This window comes from Cricetulus griseus, chromosome 8 (genome assembly GCF_003668045.3).
Source record: "Cricetulus griseus strain 17A/GY chromosome 8, alternate assembly CriGri-PICRH-1.0, whole genome shotgun sequence".
Lineage (NCBI taxonomy): Eukaryota > Metazoa > Chordata > Mammalia > Rodentia > Cricetidae > Cricetulus > Cricetulus griseus.
In genome coordinates, this window is record NC_048601.1 from 57194180 (window position 1) to 57207650 (window position 13471).

A 13471-nucleotide genomic window follows, 5' to 3' on the forward strand; every position below is an offset into this window, starting at 1 on the left:
AGGAAGATAAGACCCAGGAATGTGGTGGCTGGTGCAAATGCCATAGTCTCATTGTCCTAAACCTACAGCTCTGACTGGACACACCCCTGCCCCCACTCCCATTAAGGCCAGGTGCTCAGGCCTACACAACAGCACCTAAGAGAGAAACAGAATTCAGTGGAGATACAAACTCCATAAACCACTGGGGAGGTACATGGTGGTAAACCACTCACCCAACATGAACAAGACCCTACGTTCAATTCCCAATGGGAAAAAAAGAAAAAGGAAGGAAGAAAGGAAGAGAGGGAGGGAGGGAACCTTGAAGCCACAGCCTGCCTCAGAAAAATGCTACCTGAAGGACTGGGCTTGTTACAAACAAGAAACACATCAAGAATGGAAAGTGTCCCAATCCAGGGGCTCCTTGGCAGTGCCCATGATGTCCCAGGGCAGTCTGCACCCACACATGGGGAAGAAGGAAAGACTCAGTTTCAAAGGCTGGGGAGATGTCCTAGTGAATAAAATCCTTGCCACAAAAGAGCAAAAACTCAAGTTCTATGCCCAAAACCATGTAAAAGCCAGGCATGCTAGCACACACTTATCATCACAGCTCTTAGGAAGCAGAGGCAGGAAGAACCCTAGGGCTCCCTGCATAGGCAGTCTAACCAGTTCCAGGTTCAGTGAGAGACTGTGTCTCAAAACCTATGGTGAAAGGCTGGGGTTGGCGGCAGCATACGCCTTTAATCCCAGCACTTGGGAGGCAGAGGCAAGTGGATCTGTGTGAGTTCAGGGACAGCCTGCTCTACAGAGTAAGTTTCAGGACAGCCAGAGCTACATAACAGAGAGTCCCTGTCTCAAAAAAAATAAAATAAGGTTAATTTATTTAACCTTATTTTATAATTAACCTTATTTTATAAATAAGGTTATTGAGGGTGACACAAACTTACTCAAGTACATGTGTTCATTCACACATTAACATGACACAAAGCACACACATGTGAAAATAATCAAATGAAAAGCAAACTTTAAGAGACTCAGTAGTTTGGAAGGCAAGACAGTCCACTCCTAACAATAGTGAACAAGTTTCTCCTATAGGTCTGACACAAGCTAAGCAAGAATTTTATTAAAGTGCATTATCTCAATAATGAGCATTTTAATTATATCCAGGACTTTGGGGCCCCTGGGATGAGGGCTTCATCTGTGCTCCCATCTATCCAGTTCCAGCCCCTGTTCCTATTTCCCTTCCTCCCTGTGGATAAAGCCCAGCCAAAGGCTGCCAGGGTGGGCCAGAAGAGGGTGTTAGCCAAGTAAAGAGGAAGAAGGGAGAGCAGTGGGTAAAGAAGGACTGACATTTGCAGGGACACAGTCACCATTGTTTGGGAGCATGTAAAGGCTGGACCAGAAGGAGGCCAGAGAGTTTCTACTGCTACCCCAGACCTATAAATGCCTCCATAGCCCAATAGCCACTGTCAGCAAGGCTGCAGAAAAACCACACTCTTGATTGTGCCAGTGTCAGGAAATGAAATAGTTTGACTCCCATGGGGAGCCAGCTAGGGGCTACCAAACTAACTTGTTTTTATCTGCCATTCCTTCCTCCAAATATTCTCTATAGGAATACCCGTGCGATCAGAGTGAAACTGTCTACTGTGGCATGGCTAGAGCTAGCAGGGATCTGGAACAAGCCAGGTATCCACCATTAGAGGGTGGGCTAAAGAAAGAATTGTCTACCCACAGTGGAGTACTACGTAGCTTCAAAAGAGAGGAGACCCTCTGTGCACGGAAATGAAACAAGCATTGTTTCTACTTTATAGCACAAAGTAGAAATGTAAGGATGGAGCGGTGAGCACTGAGTGCAGATACTTAGACTGGAAGCTCAAAACTGAGAACTCATGGTCACGTTTGCTGATACATACATAAGGGAACCAAAAAGTGGAGAAAGAAACTCACTTGCAAGGGAATAAAGGAGAGGACTATTGAATGGGGACCAGAGCAGAGGAAGATAGATAGATAGATAGATAGATAGATAGATAGATAGATACTGACTAACCATATACAGTAGATGCGTGAAGTATCTAATCAAAAGTAAACATAAATTTTAAATAAAAATGAAAGAAATTTCCTCGATATACACAGTGGGAGGCCCTACCAACACAGCTTCTTGCTTTAGCCTCTACCAAGAAAGTTCATGACCTCTGACTTAATAATTCTGGTTCTAGGAACTTTGGTATGGAAAAGCAGAACATGGACAAAGATTTCCGTATGCTGACAGGGTTATTTATTAGAAAGGAAAAAGCTGAAATAGAATCCATACATACAAAAGATAAACATTGTTGTGTATTCATCTAATCGAGTGGCAAGCTGGGCTGTATATTAACCTGAGGAAATGCTAGATAATAGGCTGTCCCAAACTGCTCACATAGAACTGGTTCTTGCTACTCACAGCATCTGCAAAGTCACACTGAACAATGAAGCAGGGCTACCAAGTTATCATCTAAAGGAAATGGGTGGGGTTGTTACAACTCATTCAGCACGTTTTCCTCTAAGATCCTCACACAGCCTTCCTCTTTGTGGTTCTGGTGCAGTAGCCCTGGTTTAACACACATTGTTGACACTACGCTTACCAGTTGCAGAACAGCTGAATTAAGCTCACGAGGAACTGGTTTATCTGTTTTCACACTTGGGAAGTAGAAAATCTGTCAGTCCTACACTCTGAAGTCATTGAAACAGGAGAACTCCAACTAAAGACATAAAGCACTCTTCTCTCCCCAAACCTGGCCCTGAAGAGATCAAGGAAAGACCTCATACATAACATGAGATGCCACGGCTAAGTGCCACCCTGCCCTTCAGCCAGTTTCCAGTCACAGGACTGGGAAGAGGAAATGGAGAGCCACAGAGAGAACAGACCAAACAAGTTTCGCCTCAGGCACGTGGACACTTTTCATTTGTTTTTTGTTTTGTTTTGTTTCTCTGTTTTGTTTTGTTTTTTTCCACGTTACAATATATGGGTTTCATTCTTGGATCCAGGACAAAACTCTAAAGCATCTGTCCTGCCCTAAAGTACATCCTCTTTCCTTGTCACATATACAATGTACACACACACACACACACACACACACACACACACACACACACACACACACACACACCATCCCCTTCACTAACTGTAGTTGAAAACATCTTGGATAACAGTGCCACCAAGCGTCCATACGCAAAAATGCAGAAACATCCAAGTGTGGCACTGGCAAAGCCTTGGGGTTTGCAAGTAGATGTAAAGAGGAAAAACCAAAAAACGAAAACATAGAGCCAGAGTCATGAAGGGGGATGGTAAGGCTGGGATGAGGGTGGGGGATTCTGGGATGAGGGTCAGAGGAGACAGGATGGAATGAGGACAGGGCTCCGGGCTGCCCCCCCCACTCCTGTTAGCTCAGCCCCCACCCTCTCAAGCAGGACCACAGGGTGGTGCTTATTAAGTTTTATCTAGTCTCCCAAGTCACCCCTGGATGCCAGCGCTCTAGAAAAATCAGAGAGCATCAGAGAGTGAAAGCCTATAGTGATGGGTGCTGGTGGGATGCCAGGGACTGGGATGCAGCGCATTCAGTCTGGGCTTCAAGGCAAACAGGTGACCTGAAGTAGAGACGATGGTGCCACTACTGAAGCAAATAGAACTGTGTAAAAAAGAAAAAAAAAAAAGCTTCCTGGCTGGTATGATTTTTCCCAACTGTCAATGGAGAAGTCAAATCCTCAGGCTTTGGAGCACAAATATCCAGGAAAACATTGTTTCCCTCCTTCCTTCATGCATCCTGACACTGGGCAAGCCAGCCCTGAAGCAGCCCACACAAAACCCAAGCCCAAACCAAGGCCTGCCTGAGGGCTTCAAGGATCTGCAGAGAACATTGTCACCGCCCAGGGAGTGATCTGGGAAGTGAAGTAACTGGACCCATGACACTTTTCCTGAGTCTCTGGGTGTAAGGGGCTGCCAACAGGGCAGGGGCAGGCTGACACTCTAGCCCAGTTAGCAAAGGGTTCGCCTAGCACATATGAGGCCCTGGGCTCAATCCTTAGCACCACATAAACCTAGAACTCCAGGGGTGGAGGCAGGAGGATCAAAAGTTCAAAGTCACCCTCAGCTTCAAAGTTCATCCTCATCCAACACAAGTTCTAGGCCAGCCAAAATCAACCTCCTCAAGGAAACCTCTCTTTGGAACAGATGGAATCCATTACAGAAAGCCACAACCAATCAAAATGCAGAGTTGTGGAGTCCAGGCCCAACTGAGGCATCTACAACACAACTTCCAGGGCTCCAGGATCATTGCAGACAAAAGGGGTGGGAAGATTATAAAAGCCACAAGATCGGAGAGTTTGCTGTGAGACTGTGTCTCCTAGGAACGTCAGAAGCTACACCTGTGAAATCTTACCAACGTGACTGTCTAAACATGACTGAATAAAGGTGACACCATGCTAACATGGAAAGGGGGAAGCAAGCCCACGAGGCTTCAACCCTAGACAAAGAACTACCGGCAACTAAGGAATGCCAAGATAGGGATAAATAGTCTTTCCAAGGAAAGAGCATACTGATTGGTTATCTAAAGTAGAGGCCATGAATTTGAAAGAGGGCAGTTTGTGGGAGGAGGGAAAGAAAAGGGAGAGATGATGTAATTATACTATCTATAATCTCAAAAAATTAAATATGTATATATTTTTAAAGTCCAAAGAGAACTGGGGATGGCTCAGAGGGAAAGAGGGCTCTCTGAACAACTGTAAGAACCTGAGCTCAAATCCCCAGCACCCATGTAAAAAGCTAGGCTTGGCTGCAAGCACCTATAACCCTGGCACTGCAGAGGAGGGAAACAGGAGGATCACTGGGGCTCAACAGCTGACAGCCTGGCTCCAGTTTCAGTAAGTGATCCTGTATCAAGCATACACAGTGACAGAGCAGGACACCCAACACCCTCCTTCAGCCTCTGTGCATGTTTAAGGACAGGCAACACACGCAATCACACATTTTGCATATAACAGAGGACTAGAAATAAGAAAATGGGCACTGGGTAACCCCAAGCAGTGACTTATTCAGGCAGAGGTCAGTGGACACTCAATGCATTGGGTCATCCTCAGGGAATCAAGATGTCACTCCAAGAGTAACTGTCAATTGCAAAGAAGGGCATTTACTTTTATAAGGGCTAGATCAGAAGGCAGAGGATAAGTCACTTGGCATTATGGCTTCTTGTCGTGCTGCAATACAATGTAGGGAACATGGCCTGTGGAGAGCTCCAGGCAAAACCCGTTGACTGTAAGCAGCTACCTTCAGTGCCAGGAAATACAGGAGCAAGGAAAATAAGGAAATGCCAGAGAAAGCAACCAGAGAGCTCCAGAATTTGGACAAATAGGCTCTCCTGTAATGGAGAATGGCAATGAAAAGACTAGTGTGTGTTCCTGCAAAGAGATAGCAGTGGCTGGGGAGGCCCTCGGTACAGGTTTGAGGTTGAAAGCTAGACTTGGCATTTTGGATATGAAAGCAGAAAGAGAGGGGATTAGAGGCTGGCCCACATACTCCACCTTGGATGGCAGCATCCTTATGATGGAGGCTCCTATGAGGAAAGCACCTGGGGGAAAATTTTTCAAAAGGGCCACAGATAGAGAAGGTCAGAAGCAGGTGGAAGTTTGGCAGGGAGAAGAAGAATCAGAGCACACGTATGTAAAAAGTTGGGTATCAACAAGGTGACTCAGAGCATAGACAAGTGACTTGATAGCCTGGCAAACTTTGTTCGATCCTCAGAACCCACAGTGAAAGAAGAAAGCCAACTCCACAAAGATATCCTCTGGTCACACACACACACACACACACACACACACACACACACACACACACACACACACCATGGCTTGCCTGCCCAAACACACACAGATCATACGCACAAACAATGTTTTAGAGGCCAGGAAGATAGCTCAGCAGATAAATGTGCTTGGAGCCAAGCCTGCCAACCTGAGTTCAGTCCCTGAGAAAGAAGGAGAGAACCAGATCCCACAGGTTATCCTCTGACCTCCCCACCCCCACCCCAGATGCCTGCTCCTCACCATTTTCCCAGCAAAGCTGACTTCCACAAAGGGATCCACCAAGTTCTTCTTGTTACTGTCAAAGCCAAAGATCTGCTTGACGTTGTCCATCACGGCATCGTCCACTGGAGAAGAAACACACCTGTCACTGCTTGCTGATGTCTCTTCTACACAGGTCACTACCTGTCTGTTGTCCCCCTCAAGGATCAACTGTCTTGTGTCATACCCATCTCTGCCCACCTGCTAAGTCCTCCAGCCCCCACTGTCCCACATCACCTCCTTCACTGATAGCCTCCATCTCCTCCATCCCCCACTGTCCCAGCCTCCAGCCCCCTTCAGACCCAACTATCCCTGTGTCTCCAGGCAGTATCAGGACTACCAAAGTGACATGTTGTGATCCCTCATCAGTTCAGGCTCTCCATAAAGAAGGGACCCAAAACAGCAGCTTAGGAGCACTTGCCCCTCCCCAAACTGACACTGTCCCCTGACACTGGGCTTCAGAGCCTGCCCACATGTAGTGTCTGTCTGTGGAGCTGATTCAAACACCACACCACTAAGAGCAGTATGCAATCTGGAGAAGGATGGAAATACTCCAGGTGCCTGATGGCATATCCTTAATGCCATGACCACAATGATCCACCTGTGGGCCAATCTTGATTTAAAGAGAAAATAAAAGAGGTCCAGTGTGTAGCCTAAGACTTCCCATCTCCGTAAGACCACCAGACCAGGCTAGAGAAAGCTGGAGTGGAGCCACCAGGCAGTTGTCGCTCTCAAGGCTCCTGAAGCTACCCAAACCCACCTACATGTATTGCTTTCCTTTACAACCTGATTGCTCTTCTGAGGGTGGCACTCATTGTTGAGTGCAAACATAGGGCTCTAGGTTCAAACCTAATACCACTGTTGGGGGGGTGTCAAATAAAGGCTTGTATTATCCCCCAGACAGCAAAAGGCAGATATCATTGGTAACACTAACAGACCCTGCAGGAGGAAGCCAGGTCAACAGGAAGAAGGGAAGGAGGAGGGGGTTAGTCCCTGGGGATAGAAGCACTGAGAAAGGGCCCAGGCCTCTCCTTTCCCCAGGAAGTGGGCTGTGGCCCAGGGTCTATGCTTTAAACAGCAAGGCAGGAGCCTCTTGTAGGTCTCCAGGAGGGGAAATCACACTCACTCTGGGGTAAATCCTCAGCCCGGAAGAGCTTCAGGCAGAAGTGGGCTCCTCGAAGGGCCACACCAGTGGGCCTAAGCAGGTTGCCTTCAATGTCCTCCTTGTCTTCAGAAGGATCTTTCCTCTCCAGCTGCAAAGAAAACACACAGGACTCCTCACCAGCCCCTGGCACCATGCCCTGCAGTGAAGGGTGCATCCTGAATTTGGGCACCTGCTGCCTCTTGGTCCTTCAGTTGGCTTAGCTCTCAACAGAGCAGTGGGAACCAAGACACACACACACACACACACACACACACACACACACACACACACACCCTAGATGCATGGAGGACCATCTTCAACAGTAACAGTTGCTACTGGCACATGGCAGGCATCCAAGCCAACCAACCTGACAGAGTCCCCTGTCCCCTGTGCCCCACCCCCACCCCAGTTAAGAAGTAGCGTGGTAGTTACAGAGGTCTAAGTTAGATGTTCCACCTTTAGGGACATGTGTTCACTCACACAAGTATTGACCCGGTGACTCCAGAGTCAGCATGGTGCTAACGGGTGAGAGGCACCCCAGTTAGGGTGGAGTGAGGCTCACGGAGCTCACTCCTTTCAGAAAGAACAGGCCTCTATGCAAATGAAGGCAGTGACACCGCATAATGATAAACACAGTGCCACCTAGTGACTTCTTGGGGGCAGGTAGGCAGTGGAGGTAGAGGAGAGAGTGAGGTCAGCCTGGTTCAGCAACCTACTCCTTAGCAAGCTAACTGAAAAGGTTGCAGCCCATTGCTGACTCAGCCTGACCCCCATGTTGAACCCCACTTCAGCATCTGCAGCAAAACATTTGATCAGGAGCAAGCGTCCATGAGGGAGACACTCTTCATGTTACTCTTGTCAAGTCAGAAGAAAACCTTCGCCTCCTCCAGTTCCACGTGCTTACAAGGACGTGAGAGTGGCTGGAAGAAAGGAGGAAAAGGGCCGGCCTCCTGGAAGAGGAGAACTGGGTGTGTGGTTCCAGGGACAGAGAAAGAAGTTGTAGCACAGAAGACGGGAGAGAGAAAGGAGGGTGGTGAAGAAGGGGTGGCTGAACAGGGTGGAAGAGAGGCACAAACCCACTCACAGTGGGGGAGAGAGTAGGATGGCCCGTGCTCCTCTTTGTAACGTGGATGTACTTCTCTGGTATCGCTGATTCAGTGAGTGTTTCCCGACTAGTCCATGTACTAGCTCCAGCTTCAGCAACCTTCAAGAGGCTGAGCTGCCCTCCTCTCACCTCCCTTCACCCTCCCCCGACCTTCCTCAGTCTCAGGACACTGACTGCTTCATGTCCAGCTCTCACCACTCCTGAGCTGCCCAGCTCCAAATCCCTGCATAGTCCACATGCCTCCCCTTGGGTTGTAGCTACAGAGAACTTTGACAAAAATGGCCCAACCACACAGCCTTCACCCTAACATGGTGTTCTATGTGTAGTACAAGATTCTGTCATTTGCTGGACAGTGCAGCCTCCGCTGATGAGGGAGCCTGAGGCAGAGGCTCACAAATTCAAAGACTGGGCTACACCGCAAATTAAGGCTAGCCTGGGCAACTTGGTGAGACCACATCTCCAAATAAAAGGTAAAAAGAGGGTTGGGATATAGCTCAGTGGTAGTGCGCTAGTCAATATGTGCATGGCCTTAGGTTCAATCCCCAGAAACATCAAAGACAAAAAAAAACTTTCTGTTCAAGTCTAACTACTTCCTCATTTGTCCTCCATATGGATCTGAGCCTCTTCTCAAATGCACAAGACCCTGACAATTGCCAATTCAAACATTTCTTTCCTCAAACTGCCTCTCTCTTTAGCCTCACTGACAGGTCAAGATGATCACATCTCACCAGGCAGAAAAGTCAGGCCACAACTGAATGTCCAAAGAACAACTTGGCTTTCGCCAAAAGAAAACTAGACATGCATGACCTTTGAGAAGGATATGTGAAGCTAATTAATAATAGCTCTCTCCGAGCAGCAGAATTTTAAGTGGTTTGCTGTTGCTTATATTTTCTGCATGTTATGCAGTTCTCATGATTACCATGTACCCATTTCAGAGAAGAAAACGCCGGGTCAGTGGTTTTATGTGGCGCTGCATTAGGCGCTATGAGGAAGGTACTCACAGGAGCTTCATCTCCAGGCCCTAGCACACACAAGCTGGCTTTGAGGTAGCCTCTGGCCCCTGCAGAGAAGTCATCAGGGTCGGAGAGCAGCAGCCACTTGCGGAGATAAGCGTGTCCTGCAGGAGATAAAGGAAAGTCTGGTCTGCAGCCAGACAGGAGCTTAGGGTGGGGTGTTTAGTGAGACAGAAGACCTGATCAGAAGAGGGGCCAGACTTCACACCTCAAGGATGTGTGAAGCCAAGAGCTCCCCATAGAATGCCTTGGTTCCTTAGCAGGGCCAGATTTCCCAGAGTATGAAAGACTGGCAATCATGACACCAACTGTTAACTACTGATACTGGATAACAAGAGTCTCAGAGATTTTTTTTTTTTTTAATCTAGAATCAAAAAGTACTTTGGACATTTGTGTGCCAGGGAAGAGAAGCATTACCAGAAACTTCTACAAGAGGTGGTAAAAGCCAAACACTGGCCAACTTTTCCACTTCCTTGGTAAATCACCAGACAAGCAAGGAAAAGTATAAAGTAACTCTGAAGGGAGCCCAGGCTCCACTACCCTGGCCACAACCTTCTGGAATAATCGTCCCTGAAGAAGCTGACTGATGATGCTCCTGAGGGCTTGCTTTTTGCACGGAAGAGAAATTCCTGCCTTCCCTTTCAAGTGCAGACCCCACCTCCGAGTTCTAAAGCACCAGGAAGGGAAAAGGAGCCTCCCCCCAAGCTGACCCCAAGCAGCTCCAGGACCAGAATGTCAGGGTTTGGCCAAAGCAAGAGGAACTCACGGGGTTCTCTGTATACGGTGCCCACATCCATCTGAAATAGAGAGGACATGCAATCAAACAATGGATTTTTTTGACTTCCCAAGTCCCCTCCTCTACTTTGCAGAGGGTTGTTTTCTCCATGGGCCTGCTGTATATTATGTGTTTCTTCACCCCCAATAAATGCCTTTCTTCAACTGCAAAAAAAAAAAAAAAAAAAAAAAAAAAAGCAACCCAAAACATACATATATACAAGCAAAGCACAAAGCACAGACTATATGCAGGCAAAACACCCATACACATTAAATAAATGTTTAACAGACTAAGAAATCTATCCAATGAGCTGAATGGACAGCCATATAATGCCATTTAATGTATTTTTTAAGAATTATTTACTTCCATTATATGTGTATGAATGCTTTCTTGCATGTTTGCCTGTGCACCACATATGTGCTTTATACCTGTGGAGTTCAGTGGTGTCAGATCTCCTGGAACTAGTAATTATGGATGTTTGTGAACTGCCATGCGGATGCTGCGAACTAAACCCAGTTCCTTTTGGCAAGAGCATCAAGTGCTCTTAATCACTGAACCATCTCTCCAGCCCCAACTTTTCAGTTCAGATCTGTTAAATCCATCCTGGAGTCTCCAGAACTCAGAACTTAGAGATAGACTATCCATTGTCCAACTCCTGGCCACCAGGAAAAGTAATCAGGCCAGAGCATGCTCATTCTCCTGAGTGCACATGAGAACTCCACTCCACACCCACAGGGAAGATGGGGTCAGGGAGCAGAGCACTACATCATGGGATAGGGTGGTTACATAGGCACATATATTTGAATCCTTGATTCACAGTTGGTAGAAATGTTTGGGAAGGATTAGGAGGTGTGGCTTTATTGGAGGAGTTGTGTTGCTAAAGGTGGGATTTGAGGTTTCAAAAGCCCAGTTAGCTCTCTCTGCCTGGTGCATGTAGATTGGATGTAAGTTCTCAGCTACTGCTCCAGCACCATGCCTACCTGACTGCTCCCCACCAGAATGGTCATGGAACACCCCTCTGAAATTATGAGCCCCAAATTAAATGCTTTCTTTTGCAAGTTGAATTGATCATGGTGCCTTAGCACAACAGTAAAAAAGTAACCAGGACACACAAGATAGCCATGGGTATGGGTTGGGTTGCTTCCCTTCTAGGGTGCAGGGAACTTAAAAGGCGGTTTAATTCCCTCTAGTGGACACAAGGGTAGAGTTCACTCCCTCTCTTTTTGGCACACTCTGACCTCAGGAAAATGGGAGTGTTAAGTACTTTCTCCAGCTCTTTTCGGTGTATCTTTTCAGAAAGGAAGTTAGCTTGAAGCTGTGGGGAACCATTCAAGGACCCAAGCTCCACGTCCAAAAGATAATTATGAAGGAAGGTCAGAGACATCTGGAAGCCTGACCTCTGAGGGTACCAAGCTCCAGGATGTCACACAACCTGTCACAGAGGACAAAGTTTTGTTTTTTCTTCTGAATAAAGAAAACTAACTCACATAGATGGCCAACTTAATTACCTCTGGAAGCTAGGAAGGACTCTGTGCTGGGGTGGGAGTGTGGAATATTCCTTTACAGTGTGTGAATTTGTGTCACTGTGATTGAGTTAATAAAGAAGCTGACTGGACAATAGCTGGACAGGTGGAGGTTAGGTGGGACTGGCAGAAGAAAGAGAGCCTGAAAAAGAGGAGGAGGGTCTCTCAGAATGGGGAGAAGATGTGGAGCAAAGGAGATGAACTTGTCATACTGAAAAAAGGTTATTGAGCCACATGGCAGAGTGTAGATAAGAAATATGGGTTAATTTAAAATATGAGTTAGCTTGTAACAAGCCTGAGCTATTGGCTGAGCATTTATAACTAATAGTATGCCTATTATAATTAATATTTGGGAGCAGTTGCCGAGACATAGAGAAACTCTGCCTACAGTTGGGGTGCTCTTCTGGGGTGGGGAGTGGAGGGGAGCTGTGATGGGGAGGGGAGGGGAGCTGTGTTGGGGAGGGAAGAGGAGCTGTCATGGGGTGGGAGCTGTCATGGGGAGGGATGCTGTCATGGGGAGGGGTGCTGTGATGGGGAGGGGAGGGGTGCTGTGGTGGGATGCTGTGATGGGGAGGGGAGCTGTGATGGGGAGGGGAGCTGTGATGGGGAGGGATGCTGTCATGGGGTGGGGAGCTGTCATGGGGTGGGATGCTGTCATGGGGAGGGATGCTGTCATGGGGAGGGATGCTGTCATGGGGAGGGATGCTGTCATGGGGAGGGATGCTGTCATGGGGAGGGATGCTGTCATGGGGAGGGATGCTGTCATGAGGAGGGATGCTGTTATGGGGAGGGGTGCTGTCATGGGGAGGGATGCTGTCATGGGGAGGGATGCTGTCATGGGGAGGGGTGCTGTCATGGGGAGGGGTGCTGTCATGGGGAGGGATGCTGTGCTGGCTGGTGCGCTCTCCAGCCTGCTTCCTAACTGCAGGAACGTGATGGAAGGGTCACTCTCCACCCACTTGACCTCCCTCTGTCTCCCCAGTTCCAGAGACTTCATGGGAGATTTCATGGAGTTTTTAAGGAGATGTGGTGAAACTAGATTCTCCCAGTATAGCCTGCCCCTGAAGGGGAAATAAGAGCTGACTGCTTCCAAGAAAAGGAACAATTACCCGGAACTCGCCAAGGAGGGCATCTGTCCTAAGGGAGCGTGAGTCCACCACCTGCAAAAAATAAAAAAGAGCATCTTCCTTTGAGAATATGGCTCTGGCCAGATCCCTCCCAGACAACAGCAACTGGCACCTTCTCCATTCCAGAGATAGAGCTAAGCAAAGTCTTACCTCACAGAATCCTGTGAGAAGATACTAACATGATCCCCAGCTCACAAATCAAAGATCAAAAGCAAAGGGTCATCACAGAGCATGTGCGGAATCAGATGGGCACACAGCAGAGGTAGCCCCACACATCCAGTGCACAACCCTTCCCAGCAGCATGGGGAAATCAGAGTCCAGAGAACAGACAGAGGAAGCAAGCCAAAAGCCAGGCATTCCCGGCCTCTGACCGGAGGCACCTGGGCAGTTTTCTGCCACTGACAGAGCTTCTGGGAGTCCTTCAATCACCTAGGAGTGAAGTTTCACCCCACCTCTCTCTCACACACACACATACACAGGCACAATGGCAGACATGTCTGTGGATATCACATCACACCATTGCAGGCTGTCACGTGTACCCACAGCCCATGAAGAACACTTTGATAGCTGAGACCTACCGTGATGAAGATAGGCTCATCAAACAGCTCCGAGGGAGAGTCAAATACGTTGAAAAAAAGAGTCTGTTGGTCCAGAATGGAAAGAAGGAAAATCAGTGTCTCTGAACCTCAGGCTAGGCAGAGGGGCCATGACTACCCAC

The 13471-nt window shown here is 47.9% G+C and overlaps 1 protein-coding gene across 4 annotated transcripts in view; it reads right to left on the reverse strand.

The window, feature by feature from the left end:
* Dysf (dysferlin) overlaps positions 1–13471 on the reverse strand; it is a 199811-nt gene that overhangs the window by 123413 nt on the left and 62927 nt on the right. For all 4 annotated transcript variants that reach the window (XM_027428547.2, XM_027428543.2, XM_027428546.2 and 1 more), the window contains exons 9-14: positions 13332–13394; positions 12736–12786; positions 10095–10125; positions 9317–9432; positions 7193–7319; positions 6049–6152 (exon numbers count right to left, since the gene is read on the reverse strand). In XM_027428547.2, the coding sequence (XP_027284348.1) occupies positions 6049–6152; positions 7193–7319; positions 9317–9432; positions 10095–10125; positions 12736–12786; positions 13332–13394 (492 nt within the window). The remainder of the gene's footprint in view (positions 1–6048; positions 6153–7192; positions 7320–9316; positions 9433–10094; positions 10126–12735; positions 12787–13331; positions 13395–13471) is intronic.